The sequence below is a fragment of the Simochromis diagramma genome, unplaced genomic scaffold (genome assembly GCF_900408965.1).
Source record: "Simochromis diagramma unplaced genomic scaffold, fSimDia1.1 OVJJ01000433.1, whole genome shotgun sequence".
Taxonomy (NCBI): Eukaryota; Metazoa; Chordata; class Actinopteri; order Cichliformes; family Cichlidae; genus Simochromis; species Simochromis diagramma.
In genome coordinates this window covers 1521509-1542838 of record NW_024387031.1, presented here as the reverse complement: position 1 = coordinate 1542838, position 21330 = coordinate 1521509, and the positions used below count along the sequence as shown (strand labels likewise).

The following is a 21330-nucleotide window of genomic DNA, read 5'->3' as shown; positions in this document are numbered from 1 at the left end:
CTACTCCCGCCCTTAATTCAGAGTATTTCCGGTCGTCAGCGGCACGGCACGAAAATCGAAAATGGACCCCGAAATCTTTCTCCGTTTTTTGTGTTCATTTTTAATTATCAACGATCTAAAAAAACTGTGTCGCGGTCGTCATCGCCGGCATGTTTTGTACTCCAGGCTCATCAGAGAAAATCATATCCAGGTAAAACTATTAATCTACACGCATTTAGGAATTACTTAGCTAGTTTTATGGATAATTTCAGTGACTTAGTGACGGCGGTCATTCAAAATATATGAACAAAATCTCTTAGAAAATGTTCTTCTATAAGTTTACATTTATTTTCAATTATTCATATGATCTGTTAAAATTGCAGTAAAATTGTCAGAAAGCCAAAAACAGGGTTATTTTTGAGTTCACAAAAAAGCTTAGCTACACAGATGAAATGTATAAAATGTTATTTCTCAGTGTTAGTATATTTTACTCAAGCTTAGTAATCAGAATAATGCTTTGATGTCATAAAATAAATGAAGTCATACCTTTCTATTAAAACTGTTTATGCTGTTCTCCACCTTTTCCTTAACCAGACAAGGCCGTTGTACTGCAGGATTAACCAAAGTGTACCAGTCCTGGACCGTTTTTTTAGCCAGGAGGATCCAAGGCCTGATTTTCGGCTAAGCAGGGAGTCTCTGGCAGTGTTGTTAAATCTCCTGAACCAGGATCGGCGGCATGGATGGGGTGCCACAATTGAGATCCTGGTGTTTCTTTTCTGGTTGGCAAGTGGAGCATCCTACAGGGTGGTCTCAAGAGTGTTTGGGATGCCGCGTTCTACTGTCCACTACATCGTCCACCGAGTCACGAAAGAGGTGTTGGCCATTCGCTACCAGGTCATCCACCTCCCAACAACCCCAGAGGACCTGGAGGTAGTGTCCCGTGGGTTTGCAGGGCTGGCACGCCACAGAGCCTTTATGAAAGCGGTGGGTGCAATCGACGGCTGCCACATACGCATCAAGTGGCCCTGATGGTCAGTGCTATAGGAACAGAAAACTGTTTCCATCAATCATCTTGCAGGCGGTTTGTGACCATCGGGGCCGCTTCATCGACACATACGTGGGCTGGCCTGGGTCAGTGCATGATTCCAGGGTGCTCCGCCACAGCCCACTGTACAGACAGTCAGTGTACCCTCCTCCAGGGCATTTCATCCTCGCAGATGGAGGGTACCCATGCCTCCAGCGTCCACTCCCCCTCATCACATCCTACAAGGGGCCAGTCCAAGGTGTGGGAGCCCAGCGCTTTAACAGCCATCATTCCAGGGCACGCTCCATAATAGAGCATGCTTTTGGGATGATGAAGAACAGGTTCAGGGCCATCTTCCTGCAAGCGCTGGAGGTGCACCACACCTTTGTACCTCATGTAAGTGACCACCCAATGTCAAATTAATTGTGTGTGTGTGTGTATATATATACATATGTGTGTATATATATATATATATATATATATAAATATATATATATATATATGTATGTATGTGTGTGTGTGTGTGTGTGTATGAAAGAATAATGTGTATATGTATATCACTACAGGTAGTAACAGCATGTGCCATCCTCCACAACATTTGCCTCAGTGCTGGCGACATTGTGGCTCCTGAGGATGAACCTGAGGAAGATGGAGCAGAGGATGATGAGGGGGAGGCTGGATTGGAGGCAGTCAGTGGTGCTCTGTGGCGGGACCAGCTGTCTGCCGAGGTGTCTGCCCTAGAGGAGGTACCACCAGACCATGACTACTGTTAACAGGCAAGTAAACATTTATCTAAGCATCTTTTTTAATACCACTTTTTCAAACTGTTGTCTGCTACAGAGTCACAAGTATTATACTAGTAGTGAATCCACTTTCTCTGGTTTGCATATTTCTGAAAAACCTCTTAGTGGTGTGGCAGCCGTCGATTGAGTCAGCCCTGCAAACCCGTGGATGGACGATGCAGTGGACAGAGGGAGGAAGCATCCTAAAACTCTTTGCAGACCACCCTGTGCGATTCTCCACTTTCTGACGAGAAAAGACAAACCACGGGTCACAGTCGCAGCACCCCATCCATGTCTGATCTTCTTTCGGCAAATCCAGCAACACAGAGATTTTCTGTTTGTGTGATCTTTCAAAGTATATTTAAAAAAAAAAAAAAAAAAAAAACGGTCCAGGAACAGGTCACTTTGGTTAATCCTGTGTGAAAATTTGTAAATATTTGTATATATTTTTCCTTCTCTGACTAAAATTCATGTTTTAGAAATATTCTTGTTTTATTGTTATTTACCTTTGAAGAGTTTTAAATTGACATTTAAAGTTTATGTTCATACATGTTAAAAACAACTAAATAAAATGAGTTCAGTGAAATCTGTTTTCATCAATTTATTCATAATGAAAAACTTAAAATAACACATAGAATAAGGTAAGAAATGTATTCAAAAAAAGAATATCTGAAGGCACAACCAATTTGGGAACTAATTTTCATTAATCAAAAACTTTTAGTATGACATAACAAATAGAACAAAGTAAGAACATATCTGAATATATTTTTAACTTATTTAGGAACTAATCTTTCTAGTATGGAAAAAAGTCTGTCCATCCTGTCCCTGCTCTCCTGTTCTCTCCTCTCCTCAGCCTCCCTTTGGTACTGCATGTCCTCTTTGATGAGCTCAAGGAGCTCATCCTGTCTTTCCCTTCTCCTCTTCCTTCCCGTTGTTGCTGGCTGACCTCCTTCCTCATCTGTCTCCTCTTCCATCTCGCTTTGGTCACCCACTGCTGTACTTGGCCCTGGAGTGTCCTCAGGGAGAGAGGAAATAAGGACAGGGGGCCTAATGGAAGGCCTCTGTCCCATCACCTCATCCATGAGGCCAAACCAGGGCCAAGTAGCAGCAGTGGGCTTCCCACTGACTCCCTCACCTGACCCTGGACACTTGCAATCCTAAAGGCAGAGGAAATCAGAAATGACAGACAAATATAAACAATACAACTTTTAGTAAATGTACATTTATTAAATTTCATTCTTAAAAATTATCTTCTTGACAGCACACATACTTTGTATCTTTTCTTTAAGTTGTCCCACTTCTTTTTGGCCTGCAAGGGGGTGACTTTCCCTTGCAGGCCCATCTTCTCGAGAATAGTCCTGATCGCACACAAAAAAATAAGAGAAGAGAGAAAACCATAACAACTATGATAATCCCTAAATCCAAAAGTTTTCACAGCAGAACACAAAGCAGATATTTGAAGTTTACACACCCACATTCTCGCCTGAAAATATGTTAAAAGTTTATTTTGTGACCCAGAAAGATTAATAAGAGTAATTTTAAAACTTAGTAGCGGCCGCCATTAGCCGGAAACTGGAGCTTGGCTGGACCGCGCTATGAATTCTGGGATATGGTGGGCCACGAAGGACACACCCGACCCATCCTTCAAATTCGAAGAAAAGGAGGACGCATTTGTCGGCTGCATTCGGAGGAGTCTACGAATTTGGACAGCCTTCGGCGCGTCGCTGTGACGTAATCGGTCTACAAATGCGGCCTCAGGAGGATGCAGCCCATGAATTTGGACACGACCAGTGATTCGCTTATACTTACGATTCAGAACAGGAAGGGAGGGGGTGAGTAGCTCAAATGTGCTGTTAGCATGTTAGCAGAGCAATGCTACTGTGAACCGAGGAGCTATTGTCTTGATGTGAGCTTCTACTCAGGGTTTTTTCTTCCAGTTCAGAGCAGAAATTTTTTTGTTAAGATACTGGATGTTGTGTTTTTCTCCACAATTTTAATTATAAGCTAGATACATTGCTGCTAACAGCAACAGGGATGAGTCAGTGAGTCAGTTGGGCTTGTGAATCATGATTCATGAGTCAGTAAAGTGATTCTCGAGTATTGAACGATTCATTCATGATTCGCGCATCACTAGGCTTGTGTAGCCGCTAGGTAACAAAAGCTCAATACTGCGCCTAGCATTCTGGAGCACTTCTGTTTTGTAGGTGTTTTGTAGTTTTTACGTGTTTTCTATTTTTTACGTGTTTTGGAGTTTGTACGTGCTTTGTCTCTTGGGGCCACCGTAAATATACTTTTCTTTATTCACTCTACATAAAATGCAATAAATCATATAATACAAAAACCAACTAGTCACAGTTCAACTTTTAACTATTTAAATTTTCAGCTTTTTCCTTTTAAACAAATTTAAAATGAAACAACACAAAACACTGCAAACCACAACACAATTAAATATAAATTAAAATATGAAAACAAAAAGACCATGCATATTCTCTGTCATGTAGGCCTGCATGAAATAACTTTCTGAATCCTTTATCATCCGCAACTGAAAATAGTTGTGGATGATTACTATACCTTTCTAACGTGACGTTGTTGTCCCTGGCTCCCTTTCTCTGTCTCTCCCTCCCGCTCTGTTCCTGTGCTACTGCCAATGTAACTACCGCCCCCCGCACAAAGCTCGCATGCGGAGTGAAGCTGAAAAAAACTGCGAGAGAGAGGGTGAGAGAAAGAGGAAAAAAACCCCACAGCTCACGATAAGGAGCCGCCGTGTCCTTCGCGTCAAAGATCTGGCTCTAAGAGCCATTTTGTTCACGAATACACATCACTAGTAAGCACAAGCAGAATTCGTACATAAGGTGCACCGGGATATAAGGCGCACTGTCGATTTTTGAGAAAATCAAAGGATTGTAAGTGCACCTTATAGTGCAGAAAATACAAAATGCAACAATTAATCGGACTCAAAGAGCAGAAGTGTGGATTAATGTCTGGATTTAGCCCTATATCATACAGTAATTTTAATAAACACCTAGCCCTACATTACATTCAGAAAAAAAAGTGCAGAGGCACACATTTGCACACATGGCAGAATTACTGTGTAACTTCAGTATAGATATGAGTCACATTCTGAAGGTAAATAATGTTTTGTGTTAGCCTTACTGTACAGCTAAGCTGTAACACAGGTTTACACAGTGTAATATTTTGTATTAAAGCAACCCTCCCTCTGGTCAATCTTGGCTCCACCTGAACTATCAGATATATCTGTACCTCTAACATTAACACTGTGATAAGCGTTAGAATTCAAAATTAACTGGAGAATAACAGGTGACGGAGGAAGGGCCCATCACAGTTAGAGAGCGAGTGGGCAACTATCCCACATGACAGAGTGTAAGTAGAGAGAGCTGAAAGCAGTACATACACTGCAAAAACAGCTATACTTGAAACAAGCCAAATATTCTTAAATCTGACAAAATTTTCTTGTTTTGAGCAAAAAAATCTGCCAATGGGGTAAGCAAAAGTTGCTTGACTAGAATTCTTAAAACTAGCAAATTAATCTAACTGCCATATGCCTTTTTAACTAGTCAAAATTGTCTAAAATGTATGCTTATTTGAAGAAAATGTGACTTATTATAAGTAAAAGACACTTTGATATTTAGAAAATCTGTACCTAAAATGAGTATTATGCTTTCTTGAACAAGCTGTTTTCAAGAATTATTTGCTTACTTTAAGATTCTACACCTTCATTTAGATTTTTCACATAAAAAAAAACACCTTATTATAGGACAAATTTTCTTAAAACTGAATTGTTTCTTTCTTGATTGAGCTAAGTATAAGAATTATGTTTTGACTCTGAGAACAATAATCAGCAAAAATTCCTGAGAATAAGACACCATCTCTTCAAAAAGCTACTAAAAATAAGGGAATTCATCTTAAATTAAGACAGCAAAAGCACTCTTAGATTTTGCGCTTTTATTGACACAGAAATGGGTCAGTAACTCACTGAGGTCTGTTCCAGGAGAATCATGTCTAAAATTATACATTTCAGCAGGGTACTGTGTAACATGGCCAATATAAGAAGTGCATATTCCAGATACTCTTAACATGAATAATAACAGTATAACACACTCATGGCTGGTATCAAAAATAAATTTTGCTGAAGCTTAAAACAATCACTATTTCAAATCCTATATTACATAACATTTTAGAAGAACAAGTTTAACGACCACACAAACAAACATGTGTTTTAGATTTGAACAACTTTTCTAGAGAAAAAAATCACAACCTCACTGACTAACACTGAGTCTGACAAACAAGGCAGATGGAGTCTGTCATCTGAGAGACTCACTCAATGAATGACTTCCACTCACCAAGCGCCTTCTTGTAAGAGGGGGTTGAATCTCGGTCATGGATGGAGTCTTTGAGTATTTCAGTTTGCAAGACAGACAGCAGTGTGGAAATGCACTTTGGATATGTCAGGTGGAGGGCATAGTAATATGCCATCAGATAGAGCAGTCCCTCATTAAGATCCTTCCGGTCAAAAGTGCTCACCGGTGTGGTTCCAACAGCTATCATGCAGTTGCCTTCAGAGACAAGCAGAACTGGACAAGCCAGGGGTCGCTGACGCAGGTAGCCTTCAGGGTCTTCTGAAGTCTACATGACAGAAAAAAAGAGAATTAGAACAAGGCCGTAAGAAACAAAATTTTTGAGTTGCATTACAGTTTAAAATAGATCAACTTTTTTGTAGGTTTTATTAACATCAACGTGTTACGGGGATCTGAACTTTAAGAATATTTGACTGACTCCACAGTAAAATATATAAAATGAAAACATGAGTAACTGCAAAATTCAACAATATATACACGTAGAATATTGCAGCCTTACCTTTAGGACATGGAAAAAAGCCTCACTACAGATGCCCAGCTTCTTAGGTGGTACTGTGCTGGAAGGGAAAAGCATGGGAAGGGCTCTGAACACAGCTGCTGCATGTTCCACTGGTTTGAAAAAGAAAAATAAGACAGGGCAACACCATTAAGCATTGCAAATAATGTAATCTGCAAAGCATAAATGTAGACAAATCAAGATACTGTAGCATTACCTCCATCCAAAGTTTTTGGCGGCTTCAGAACTTTCTTTCATGACACCATAAAACTGCACCTTCGAGTAGAAGATTTCCCATCTATCCTTCATCTCAGAAATATATTTCAAGTTGGATGGTTGAATAATTCTCCGCAGCTCATCAAGGACCTGAAAAATACAGACAGAAACCCAACTGAGATAGATCTGTCTAGCTCTGTATCTGGTCTTGACAATAAGTGATAACAATTTAAACATGAGGGCCAGTATTTAAGAAATTTGAAAATCATATCAAAATGTCCCCAAAGGAATAACAGGATGGCTAAAAGAAATAAGTGTTGCTTACATGATCCAGTTCTCTGAAACAATGATATGCCTCTAGTATCTTCACTGCTCTGTCCTGCTCCTGTATAGCATCAGAGTTAATGAATTGTCTTCTAGACTCAAACTCCAGGTTCAGCAGTTGGGTAACAGCAGCTTTGTTCGGTTTTTTGGTCTTGTATATTTCTTGAAGTGTCTTGTAGTGTCTTGCCTGGGTTTTTTGGCTGTCAAAGAAGTCAGCTGAACCAGCTAAACACACAGAGCAGAGGTGTGTAAATCATTTATTGCCACAGTAAGGCTTTATATATCTGTTATTGGTGCAAAACAATAAAACAAAAATACCAAAATATATCTGTAAATTAGATCAACAAATTAACTAACCACCTAACTTAAAATTGTTCATTCATCCTGTGAAGTTGTCACTATTAAATGGAACACAAAGATTCCAAGATAAACAGTGAAGTAGTTGTGTTCCATTGTTAGCAGAATCTTTAACAAAAAAACAAAAAGTATCGTCCAAACCACATTTACACTCAGGGTGTAATAAGAGGGTGCATTCTATTATACTTACATTCTTCATCACTGCCATCCTGGTGGTGCACTGGGGTGCCCATCGATCTAACTGGTGATTTATCTAGAATAATAGTTGATGCACTGGACTCCCCACTGCTGTCACTTTTTGCAACGCTTTCATTCCCATCCTTTCTTGGCTTCTTCGCAGGAGGTTTTTTGCCCTTCCTTGGACTTTTGACATTGGAGAGTCTCTTCATTAGCTTTTTAGCAACATGCTCCTAACAGGTACAAACGGTAAAAATTAAAAGATGATAAGATACATCACTCATGATTAACACAGAGTGGTATTGAGCAAATGCTACTTACCCACTCACCACACGTTTCTTTAAGCATTGGGTAGTACTCCATTAATCGCTTTGCCATGGCATCAACCTCATGTTTGCTGGGGTATCTAGAGTCCTCAGCTGCTCTTGCTATCGAAATCATGTTTGTCATGGTGTTTCTTACGAGTCGACAAAAGAGTTCCTTTGACAAAGGTTCAGCACACTCTGTCCCCAGCCGCTTCTTTTCAAAGTAGGAATGTCGAGCTTGCTCAAGTTCACTGTCTGTGAAGACTATGTACTCTGGGTTGGACATAGTCACAAACTTAGAAGTGCTGGGTTCCTCTCTGGAGAAGTCACCATCTCCAGTAGTTGTTAGCATTTTTTCAGCAGCAGTCTTGTTCTAAAATACAGTGTACATGGGGCTAATTTCACATAAAATTGCACAAGAACTTTAGGTCTCTACACATGAAAGAAAGTACAACAAAATATCAGTAAAGTGTTGAACAATAAAAAATATGTATATTTAATAAATGTGTAGGCCACTTGATTTAAATCAAAACTAAAGAAGATTCTACTGTCTATCTGTTAAGCGAGTATTGGTGGAATTACTTGAAACTGCATAAAACAAGCTGGTGTGTTCTCAGTTTTGTCACACAGCGATAGGACAGAACTTACTTCTTCACATTTGTGCACTGCAAGCCATAGAGCCCGACGCCTGAGGAAATGTTCAGGACCAGGAAACAGATCTTTGATGTCATCTCGTGAAAGTGATGAGAGCAGGTCTTCTCCAACATTTGCTTCTGCAATAGGAGTTTCCAATTATCACTACATTGCATTATCCTCATGTGCAAGCCAGCTGACAGCTTTTCTTGGGTAACAAACAGGATACACAAGAAACATAATTTAATATTTACCATTTAAAAACAATACTCTATTCCATTATATTCCCTCCTGACTGCTCCACAGGTTCTAAATTACCTTCCTCCCATTGACTGGAAAAAGTATTATATTTGTGATTCGCTTGCACCTTTCGTCCACACGTAAACAGCGTTTTCGGTCACTGAAAAAGGAGATTTCTAAAAACGCTTGCCAGGGTGGATATTTTCGAAAACTCCTTTTTTGCATTTAGGTGTGGACGAAAAAAACGGAGAAAACGCAGCGTCAAAGGTGTGGGTCTTGTGCGCCCATTATTGTTTCGGTGAAATGAATTTCTACAATACTGTTACTGTTAATTGTACTCTCTGCAGTGTTTAAATACTTACATATACACACACAGTTACTGTCCCTCCAGACTGGGTTCTGCTTCTATGCCCCATCTTTCTTTACTATTTCCCACCGAGGCTTCTAGACTTCTGATTGGCCAACATTTCTACATGGTTAGGAATATATCGCCACCTGTTGCTTTGGCATGTTCCTAGCAGCGTTTTCCTTCATTTCTGCGTTTCCGTGTGGACAGGATTATTTTTTTAAATGAAAACGTAAAATCTCCGTTTTCAGAAATACCCATGTACGTAGTGTAATAGCACTAGCATATTTAAATATGCTAATGCAACTAAGCTAACCGCACAAGCTAAGCTAACAACCGGGTATAGCCTGCCATGCTAGCGACTTAACATGCAACATAGCAGAACACAAAACATAGAAAAAACAAAACAGTCACATACCTTTCAGGGTGGCAATTGTTATTTCGTCCAGTTTCTCCATAGCATGCCTTAATTTCTTCACACTGTACCACTGTATCCCGGACCGAAAAATATTACTAATCCTGCAATCCAAATTTGAGGCGCGAAGCTAGAGGCGCGAAGCTGGACTGTACCAACTCAGGAGTATGGGGTTGTGTACAGAAATGGTTTAGTTCGCTCTTTTATATCTATAAAATTCTATATATTTAAAGATTTGACTATTTAGTTAGATTATATTAAGTAAATACTGACATGTCGGTACTATTACTTAGTACAGCTGTTATAAGGCACCGAATTAGGATAGCCATTCCTACCCCTTAATGGAATAATCCTGGTCATCTTGGCTTTATGGGAAAAACGGTTCACAGACCAGTGAAACAAAATGATTTGGCGCTGTGTTATCTGCTTCGTTTTTGTGGGTCTGACCCTCAAATCCTTACTGAGTCATATTAATTCTGCACATAGCCATAGTCCAGATTTCCGTGTAGTTTGTGGCATAGATGGATGTGTCAAAGAATATCGTGTTTACAATTCATTTTGGTATCACATTCGTCGAACACACTCCGACCACCTTGGCAATGGACGATGCAGCGGATCGACTAGGACACAAAAATCTGTAAGGTGAGACTGACTATATACTTTGATATCTTTGTAAATAATCATATAAAGTATTCATGTTAGATTCCTACTTGTGTTTACAGCTTAACAGTAGATATGTTAATGCTAATTCCTTATGATCCACATCAATGCTATTTCTAAACAATTTTTCTGAGTGCTTAATTTCTCCTAATAGAGAAAACACGGTGTGGTCCAGAGTCTCCTTGGTTGTTTGTGTTTATTAATATTCATTGTTTCAGTTAGTTTCCTGGTTATTTGTTAATTATTTCCAGTGTTTAGGTGTTCTCCGTGCCTCCCTTGTCTTGAGTCAAGTGTCCCTGGTTTGATGTTCATGTTTATTCCTGTTTTACTTTGATAGTCCCATGCCCTGCATTGGTGTATTCTGTTGCCCTTCCCCCTGGTCTCTTCTCATCTGATTAGTGTCAGCTGTGTTTCGTACCTGTCTGCCAATTCCTCGTTTCCCTGTGTGTGTGTATATTTAGTGTGTGCTTCCCTCTGTTCTTTGTCGGATCGTCTGCATTTTCTCCTCTGTGTCATCTGTGTTCCCTCCCTCAGGTTGTAAGGTTTTTGCAACATTTTCAATGTTTCCTGTGTTCTTTAGTTTAGCTTTCCAGGTTTAGGTTTTTGAGGATTTTTAAAGCTTTTAAACTACAGTTAAGATACCAAATATCAATCAGCAATAAATTAGTAACAATTTATTAAACTCAGTCTGAAAACATACATATTTTGGAGTAAATTATCAAATGCAGAATAGAATTATTTAGAAATGATCAGTGTAGCTTGTAATTAATATCTTTAACTAGTCAATTAATCAATTAATCTCAATTGCAGTTCTAGGAGGGAACCCTCATCAGCGGAGAACAGAAGTCTGAGTAACATGTGGGCCTACAGGACTGATCCAGTGGTCGAAAACCAGCCAACAAGCCAGCCAACAATGGATGCGGCTGTAGACACCAGATTGAACTCAGGAGAAGATGCAGTGATTGATCAAAACACAATACAGCATGATCCAGACAGTGTGTGCCCCGAACATTTTGGTACTTTTGACAATAATAAGACATTGTACTCTGGCTTCGATGATGGTGCCCATATCTCGCAAAGGCCCCTTGTTCCATCCCAGACCAACAATGATACCTCGACTCCAAACATTTCAGCAGCTTGTCCAAGCGGGTTCGCAGATGGAGTAGCATCATCCCAATCTATGGTAAGTCTATCACTACTGAACAATAACAACTTCTTTTGATAAAACATTTTACCAGTTTATTACACTCCTATATTTATTTCTCTTTTCTGAAGGATGACTCCTGCCACGATGTTCTTACCAGACAAGCAACAGCTCTTGTATTGACTGCAAGAGAGAAACATCGTCTTTCACAGGTTTGTGCTCATACAAAATTAGAATGATTATTTTAACATGTGGCTCTATTTTTTTTTTTTTCATCATTTATTATTAACAATTTTCCCTAAACTGTAACAGCCTTTAATTCATTCTGATTATCCTAATAGTAACTATGCAAAACCGAGCATCACTTGTATGTGCCTCCAACTTTCCAACAAATGACTATGACTGCCTTAGTTTACCTAAGGTAGTCATAGTCTCCAGCCATCCATCCATTTGCCTCCGCCTATCCTTTTCAGGGTTGCTCCCATCACAAGCCTTCCTCCGCCACCTAACTCTTAGTCTCAGTTTAAAAAGGAAAATTGTAATCTTAATTAAACTAAAAATTTGAGTTTTGCAAGAAATCCGAGAAGGAATTTAAAAATTGTTTTTTTTTTTTTTTCAGTTTCAGTGAGGGAAAAAATCTATAAGAAACAGTCAAATAATTCTATGCAGTTTTTTGGTTGCAGAGCTACGTACGTTATTAGTCCTTACATTATAAGTTGTCTATTCACTAAAAATAAATCTCTTTTAATAGCAAACAACTGAGATGTCATTTGTCCTTTCTGTCTGTTTTTCAGAGTGGTGTGAATGATGTCGTTGCAGCATTACAACAGTATCAGGCATCGTTGGTCAATAATCTGAGAAGTCAGGTACAAAAGGTTTTCCAGCAGCATCATGGAAGTGGACTTGAAAGAGATGTTTTGGCAGTCTTCGACCAGATTGAGGATCCATTTGCCTCTGTTTCAACAACATACAGGCAGGATGATGTGATAAAGAGAAATTTCAATTTTGTGGAGTCCGAGGAGGTTTGTGTTGGGTATACTGCTGTCATGGGAAAAAAAGGGAAAAAAAGATTTCTCACTACTGTGCCCAAATGTTTTCATTATGTTCCGCTTGTCAGAAGTTTGGAGCAGTTATTGTCCCATCCAAGAGTTTTGGCATTGATAGATGAGCAGAAAAATTACAGAAATGAGTATTTATATGATATCATAGATGGAGAACTCATGAAGTCTCACCGTTTATTTTCTGCACACCCCTCTGCCTTACAGATTATCCTTTACTCAGATGAAATTGAAATTTGTAACCCACTTGGGTCTCATGCCTCCAAAAATAAGTTGGTAATGTTCTATTATACTTTGGGAAACATTAATCCTAAATATCGATCAAAACTAGCTGCCATTCGTCTACTTGCCATTGCAAAAAAGAGTGCGCTTTCTGAATGTGGTGTAGATGGAATCTTGCAAAGGCTGCATGAGGACTTAGTGAAGCTATATAATGGAGTTAAAATTCAAACTGGAAATGGTGAACGTGAAATATTTGGAGCATTAGTTTCATTATGTGGCGACACTTTGGCGCAACATGAGCTTTGCGGGTTTAAAGAGGGTGTTGGGTTTGCTCATAGTAAATGCAGGCAGTGTGAATGTTCATTTGAGGATATGCAAATTTATTTTGATGAGGATAACTTTGAGGAACGGACATTTGAACGACATGTCCGGCAATGTAGCGAAATTGAGAAGGCCAACACAGAGTATCTAAGAAGCAGCTTAAAAACAACATATGGAATAAACAGAAGAAGCAACCTTATTAATTTCCCAGCATTCAACTTGATCCAACAAACACCCCAAGACATGATGCATGTAATTTTTGAAGGGATTGCTCCATTAGAAATAAAGTGTGTGTTGAAACACTTAGTTCTCATGGGAGAGCTAGACTTAGATCTCTTCAATGCTGCAGTGACTGGTTTCCCATACTCTCCAGTTGATATTAGAGATAAACCAAGTGTTATTACCTACAGTACATTAGCTTCCAGTGACAATAAGTTGAAGCAGTCCTCGGGGCAAATGATTGTTCTTCTGAAAATTTTGCCATTTCTGATTGATGCAGCCAAAGGTACTGAACACTACGCATTCATTCTTGAACTCATTGAGATAGTTCAGATTTTACTTGCTCCTGTCATCAGTCTGCAGACTATTAACAAGTTGAAAATCCTCATTGAACAGCACTTGAAGCACATGAAAGCCCTATTCCCATATAACAACATCACACCAAAACAACATTATTTGATTCATACACCAAGCCAAATTAAACGTTTGGGACCAATGGTCCGTCATATGTGCATGAGATTTGAATCGAAACATTGCTTTTTCAAACAATGGGCGTCAAAAATAAATTTTAAAAATGTTTGCAAATCTTTAATAAAGCATAATCAAATGTATGAATGTTGTCAGAATGTGGATAGTTTTGATCACCCCCATTTTTTCCAATGAATGCACATTAGGACCAACCTCAGAAGTAAGCATAATGTCATACTTAAAAGAAAAAATGAGGGCCTTCCTTGGAAATGATGAAGTAAACCATGCAGTGACTGTTAAATGGCTTAATCTAAATGGTAACAAATACATAAGGGATAGGTCATTAATTGTTTGTGCTGTTGGTTCTAGTGGTTTACCTATATTTGGGCTTGTGAAAAATATCTATGTGATCAATTCATCATTGTACTGTTTTGAATTCCAGCAGCACAATACCATTTGTTATGACAAAGATTACATGTCATATAAGATAGAGATTCCAAACATGGCACAAGCAACGGAGCTGATATCCGCTGATAATCTTATGGATTTCACTCCATATTACAGTTTCACACACAAAGATATGACATATGCAGTCATGAAATATTACCTGTGTGATGTAATTGGACTACACATGAGTTCAACAGATGTTTTATAAAAGGCACACTGCTTTACATGCATGAACTGTATTATCAGGTTATTGTTTTGGACAGTTTTGTTGTTGAGTTTTCTATCAAATCTGACAGTTGAATGCGATTGTAGCATTGCCACAGTGAAGATATGTGTACTGATACTTGTCAAACAGATTAATAGATCAGCATCAGACATGGCCTAAAGTGAATGAGTTATGCCGTTTCTGTTTTTCAAATGGGCCTGTATTTCATGTTTATCATGTGCTTTTAGTTCCAGCTTTTGTGCATGTTTTGTCAAACTTGACAGCAGTTTTATTACACTTTAGTGTCAATAAATACATTTCTTAAACTGAGCAGCTGTTTAAGTGGCCTTACTCTTGAAATGAGAAAAATAATCTTGTTTTTATTAGGGAATTTCAACCAAACGGTTTTCATACCTTGTAACTGGTAAATAAAGCTCAAGATGAGCTGAAATATCCTTTTAAGGAAAAGTTAGACATATTTTCCTAGAATAAGATTTATTTTCTTGTGCAAAACTTGCTTGTTAAGAATATATTTTCTTTTTAGACAAAAAATAAGAAAAAATGTCCATAAACAAGGGTTTTTTTACTTTCTTGAAAATCGTTTTTTGCAGTGTAAGAACTGATGCAAAACGTCAGACAGGTGACTTTATGTTCTTAAATTTAGTCCGACATTTGATCATGTTTACTAAGGTATATTTGTATAATAATGTAAACTTGCCACTGTGAAACAGCCTTTGAAACAAATAACTAATTTTTACACAAAAGTTTTAGAGATCACCCAAATTTTTCCAGTTTTCTATTGAGAATTATGCAGTTTAATGTCTCATTGCACTCTGAAATGAAAGCATAGTACAAATAAGGAATTGGAGTTAAAAAAACAAACAAATCATGGAATGAATTTATAGACCAAAATGTATTCTAAACTTTTGACTCATCAAAGTAGCCCCCTTAGGCCGATATAACAGCTGAATGGCATTCTTTCTACAATAGAAATCAAATAAAAAAATTTAGATTCATCAGTCCATAATACCTTCTTCCAGTCTTCAGTAGTCAAATGGTGGTGTTTCATGGCCCAGGCAAGCCTCTATTCTGACGGCTTAGCAATGGCTTTCTTGCTGCAACTCGTCCTGTCAAACCTGCAGCTCAAAGTCTTCTTTTCAAAGTTGAACCTGGCACTTGCTTACGACCACTATTAAGCTGTGCTTGAAGCTGTTGTCCTGCAAGCTGCCTCTCACGCAAGCTGTTAACTCTCATAAACTTGTCCTCTGATTCTGTTGTGGCTGTGGGTCTGCCAGTCCTCTTCCTGTCAGAGTGTGCTCCAGACCCAGGATTGTGACAGTAAACTAAGTAAAAGGGAATTTTCTTGAAGCTTGCCAATCAGAACAGAGTGGTCTGTTGGAACTATGTATTCTAGTCTCTCAGCAATTTCCTAGGCTAAAAAGCCAAGCCCTCCATAACGCAGTACCCATAGGCTCCCAGATTTAAATGAGCATGAGTACCTTTCTTATTTTATTAAGATACTTCTAGCTGCTCACACATATAAACATACACATTTACAAATGGGGTCACTACAGCATACATCACCACATGTTCAGTTTGGCAGATTTTTATTCCTGACACAACCTCAAAGGGATTTGTGTTTGGGGATCTTTTGCTTGTTAGACAAATGAATATACCACTAGAATATGTAGTCACTTGCAAAAATTGTCACACCCCTGTTTTTTTTCCCCCTCAGGCTTAACCAGAAGAGGTTTTTAAAAGAGGTATATAGTTGGACATCTCGGACTTATGCCTTTCAGTGCATTGCAGTTTACAACAAAGGTGAGGATTAAGATTAGCCTGAGGGAAAGCAGTCAACACATGGACCTCACAATCTCAGCAAGAGATTGTGTGTGTGTGTGTGTGACAGTTACACTCATCTCCTCTGTGAGGGCATTATGTCATAGACCCATACGCAGTTGGATGCATTTTGGAGACTATAACAGTCATGTCTTCTGTAATGCTATGCAATTGAAACAGACATTAAGGTCATGCTTTAAGGAGAAGCTATGAAAGAAAAAAAATCTTTTTATAGTCTTTGAGGTCAGTTGTGGAGCAATGCCTGAGCATATGATAGACTGATTTGTTGCAGTGTGTTTGCCTCATACTGCCCTTTAGAGCATCTGTCTCTGAAATCACTTAATTATCCCACACATAATCAGAAGTTATTTTTTTCAGAATTGCGACTGTTATATAAGCAGTTATTTCTATACCTGACAGATTATAAAGATTCTTACTGTAAGGGCAAAAAAATGCCTCAAGTGCTTCCAGTTATTTCGTCTCACTTTCCTGTCTGGACCTGGTGTAGGAATTTGTTGCATTATGTTGATATCTGCTGATTGTCAGCACCTTGTACATTTAACAGTTTAGCATACATTGTTGTGAAAAATCCCCCCTTTTCTGATTTCTTAGCTTTTTTGCACATTTGTCACACTTAAATACTTCAGATGATTAAACAAATTTTAATATTTGGCAAAGATAACCCAAGTAAGTACAAAAAACAATTTGATGAATTAAATGATCGTTTAATTCGATATGGTGGAAAAAAAACACTATCCAAAAGCTACCCTGCGCCTGTGTGAAAAAGTAACCGCCATTTCTAAGGTTTTTAGACTCAAACCATGGTGACAGCCATTATCCACAAACGGAGAAAACTTGGAACAGTGGTGATCCTTCCCGAAAGTGGATGGCCTAAAAATTACTCCAAGAATGCGTCTCAAACTCATCCAGTAGGTCCCAAAATCACCCAGAATAACATCTAAAGAACTTGCAGGCCTCAATTGCCTCAGTGTAGGTCAGAGTTCATGACTCAAGAATAAGAAACAGATCGAGCAAAAATGGCATCTATGAGAGAATGGAAAACACTGCTAACCAAAAAGAACACAAAGGCTCATCTCACATTAGCCAAAAAGCAAAACCTCGATGAGCCCCAAGACTTTTGCAGAAGTATTTCATGGACTCACAGGAAAAAAGTTGAACTTCCTGGAATGTTTGTGTCATATTACATCTGGCAAAATATAACACAACATTTCATCAAAAGAATCTCACAAAATACAACAGTCAAACATGGTGCTCTGGGGCTGATTTGCTGTTTCAGGACAAAGAATTACACCTATGTGTAACTCTAGTCCACCTCTGAAAACTTTAAAATATTAAATAAATATAGATGTTTTGGAGTGACCAAATCAAAGTAGAAACTTAAATAAGATTGAGATGTTGCAGGAAGAACTCCACTGGGACGGAGCTCTTGTTGCCAAGGGTGACACAACCTACCTTTTTCACTGGTAGGTTTGGATAATATTTGTAATTTATTAATTAAATATAGCTCTGATTGTCTTTGTCTAATTTGTTCTAAAATTTGTTTGATGACCTGAAACATTTAAGTGTGACAAATATGCAAAAAACTAAATGAGGAAAGGGCAAATCCTTTTTTCACGGTACTGTATAACTGTTGAGCTTTACACAACTGGATAAAAAGCATTATACAGCAGTAGAGACACTGAGAAGCCATTATATGCATATTTGTCTATAACTCTTTAAACTGTATTGTGTTCAATTTACATGATGTCAAAATGCAAAATAGGTAAGTAAATACAAGGCTAAATACTAAAAAACTAAGCACAGAACTAGTGCTTTGAGTGTTCCAAGGTTTTCATCACTGATGCTGGCAAAGTGACAAAGTCACAACAAAAGCACAAACAAGTAAATCCTCCACATTCCACCACATCTGTTGTCAGCTTTGTTAGTTTGGTACGGAATTCACATACAAAAGACTAAACAATGAGATGATGTTCAAGAGGCCACAAAATCAAGCTCAAACGATATCTTTTACTCCACATCCACATGTTTGCTTTGCAACCCTCCTCTATCCCAAAACATCTCATCCCAACACTCTCTCCGTTTAAGCTGAGTCCAACTTCATTTATGATATATCTGTTTTCACCACTGGCTTGTGAGGTGTGCTCTTAATTTTCCTTTGCTGCAGTGCATGGTGATGTCCAATGATTTACATTTCCATTGTAAATGATAACCACACAGATTTAAAAGCAACTCTTTTCTGCTTTCAGCACCAAGAAACGCATGATGTTTTTTACAGATACAACAGAAGTAACCGAGTGATTGTACATAAACTGACAAATATGAGTTAATGAACTTAAGCAGGGTGTTTGTTCGAGAACAAACGTATCAATGGAGATTGCTCCAGAGGTGATATTTTCTCCCATTAGCAATTAGACAAGTTTTCGTATCCAATTTTCTTTTTCTTCTGAGGGCTGAACACACTCACTACGGACAAATTGGATACTGAAATTACCAGGATATTTCAGACAGAGTCTTATGGTGGGGAACAGAAGGAAATTTATCCAAAAGAATCAGAAGTCTCATGCAAGGTTTTTTTTTTGTTCGTTTTTTTTAAAAAGAAGCTATATGTAAACTTTGAAAGCTAGTTGCAGGGTTACATGTCAATAATTGAAAAGTGCACCAAACACTGTTCCTTGATTCACAGCTTTCTTATGCATCTGCTTAATAATCAAACAGTGAAGGTATAAAAGTTCATCAGTCTACTGGCTGATTGCCAATTCTGTCACATTTTTCACATATGGTCCATTTGTGTTCATTTAATATCAGCTTCTCCAGTAGAATTGTCATATTTTCATAGGTTTGTTTAACTAGACAAAATGACCAATAAGCATAAATGCAAATAAATTGGTATCATGCAGAAGGACACATTTAAGGTTGGCTTTAGCGCTATTGATGAGTAGCCTCCAATTAGAACCCTTTGTACAAAGAATGGAATAAGTTCATTCTCATAATACCTATAATAAGAAAATTTGGTCGCTGGAGCCAGGGGGCATTTCTCGAAGACCTAAGCAAGTCAGCTGCTTCCTTTGGCAGATCAAACTCTCATAGTCATGTAATACTGGCTGAGTGAGGATCCATATTCTACCAGCTCATCTGTCCCCCAGTTATTCAAAGTCCTCATTGCAAGACTTTTGTGGATCTGGAAAGAAAAAAAAATTAGACTCTTGGCTCTTGTAAATTAAGCCAGTAGAAAGGGGAGGTGGTATTTAATAGTGATGGGATTTCCGGCTCTTTTTAGAGAATCGGCTCTTTCGGCTCGCCTCACTAAAAAGAGCCAGCTCTTTCAGCTCCGAACCGGCTCTTCAGGTTGTTTTGTTGCTTTAATTAATTTATTATTAACAATAATATAAAATTATTCACAAAATGAATTACTAATGTAAAAAAAAGTGGTTTTATTTATATATGTTTATATATAAATATATACAGTGGCCCCTAGAAACAAAACACGTACAAACTCCAAAACACATTTCTAGCGTTAACTGAACTTCCAAAACAGAGCTACCTAGATCACTTAAATTACACAATTGAAAGCATATGTGTATTGTTTGTGTATTTATACACAAGCACTCATATATATTCAAATAATTAAAAAAAAAAAAGTTCATTTACCTGTTACTACCACACACCAAATCCGGTCGTTGGTACTTGCTGGCTTGTGTAGCCACTAGGTAACAAAAGCTCAACACTGCGCCTAGCATCCTGGAGCACTTCTGTTGTCTTTTGTACGTGTTTTGGAGTTTTTACGTGCTTCTGAGCTTTTACATGTTTTGGAGTTTGTACGCGCTTTAGGGTTTGTACGTGTTTTGAAGTTTGTACGTGCTTTGTCTCTAGGGGCCACCGTAAATATACTTTTCTTTATTCACTCTACATAAAATGCAATAAATCATATAATACGAAAACCAACTAGTCACAGTTCAGCTTTTAACTATTTAAATTTTCAGCTTTTTCCTTTTAAACAAATTTAAAATGAAACAACACAAAACACTGCAAACCACAACACTATTAAATATAAATTAAAATATGAGAACAAAAAGAACATGCGTATTCTCTGTCATATAGGCCTGCATGAATAAACCTTCTGAGTCCTTTATCATCCGCAACTGAAAATAGTTATGGATGATTATTAAAGAAGTCCTGCCATTAATTAATTCTTCGATCTTAAATATGATCAACCTATCTCTAATGATCGGCTATGTACCACAGGCCTTCAAGCTAGCTGTAGTTAAACCTTTACTCAAAAAGCCATCTCTAGACCCAGCAGTCTTAGCTAATTATAGGCCAATCTCCAACCTTCCTTTCATATCAAAAATCCTTGAAAGAGTAGTTGTCAAACAGCTAACAGATCATCTGCAGAGGAATGGTTTATTTGAAGAGTTTCAGTCAGGTTTCAGAGCTCATCACAGCACAGAAACAGCTTTAGTGAAGGTTACAAATGATCTTCTTATGGCCTCTGACAGTGGACTCATCTCTGTGCTTGTCCTGCTAGACAAGCTGCTAGACCTTAGTGCAGCATTCGATACTGTCGACCATAATATCCTATTAGAGCGATTAGAACATGCTGGTTTTGGAGGAGGGAGGTAAGTGACGGAAGTGACGGACAAGGTAAGCGACTCATGTTGTAACTGACGTCAGACGCCGGAGATTTTGGCGGAAAATTAAAGCAAATGGTAGTTTAGATTTGAACAAATTCATTTAAGCTTCAGTATTACCAAATACACTTATCAATTATCTTATAACTAACACTATTTGTCTAAATCTCCAACACCCTGGAGAACAACGAGGAGAGTTTAGAGACTCTCCAAGATTATATTGATCAGTGCTTTCAGGATCTCGTGATGAAGAAGACCCAGTGTGCAGCTTCCCCGGCCAAACCTGAGACGCCGTCGTCGAAAAGACAACGCCCGGCAGATTCCCCCGGCTCAACATCGCCAGAGATATAAGATATAAGATGTCAGCAAAGATATTGCTGACATACTGGAGTCAATCGACAAGCGATTGTCCAGTTTCAACGCAAGGC

At 38.4% G+C, this 21330-nt stretch overlaps 3 protein-coding genes across 3 annotated transcripts; 2 read left to right on the top strand and 1 right to left on the bottom strand.

The window, feature by feature from the left end:
* Positions 1-804: 804 nt before the first annotated feature.
* On the top strand, positions 805-2360 carry LOC120740566 (protein ALP1-like). Its single transcript, XM_040043016.1, has 3 exons — positions 805-909; positions 962-1399; positions 1570-2360. The coding sequence occupies exons 1-3, from the start codon at positions 805-807 to the stop codon at positions 1774-1776; spliced, it is 750 nt and encodes a 249-aa protein (XP_039898950.1). The 3' UTR covers positions 1777-2360.
* Positions 2361-6120: 3760 nt separating this feature from the next.
* Positions 6121-11084, bottom strand: LOC120740565. The gene is made up of 8 exons (XM_040043015.1): positions 9674-11084; positions 8685-8809; positions 8053-8409; positions 7745-7964; positions 7199-7422; positions 6875-7023; positions 6661-6718; positions 6121-6429 (listed from the first exon to the last, which is right to left on the bottom strand). Exons 1-8 carry the CDS (start codon positions 9711-9713, stop codon positions 6121-6123), a joined length of 1482 nt encoding a protein of 493 aa, XP_039898949.1. The 5' UTR covers positions 9714-11084.
* A 4-nt stretch (positions 11085-11088) lies between these two features.
* LOC120740564 lies at positions 11089-16246 on the top strand. Its single transcript, XM_040043014.1, has 4 exons — positions 11089-11513; positions 11606-11686; positions 12269-13218; positions 16150-16246. Exons 1-4 carry the CDS (start codon positions 11187-11189, stop codon positions 16244-16246), a joined length of 1455 nt encoding a protein of 484 aa, XP_039898948.1. The 5' UTR covers positions 11089-11186.
* Positions 16247-21330: the final 5084 nt, after the last annotated feature.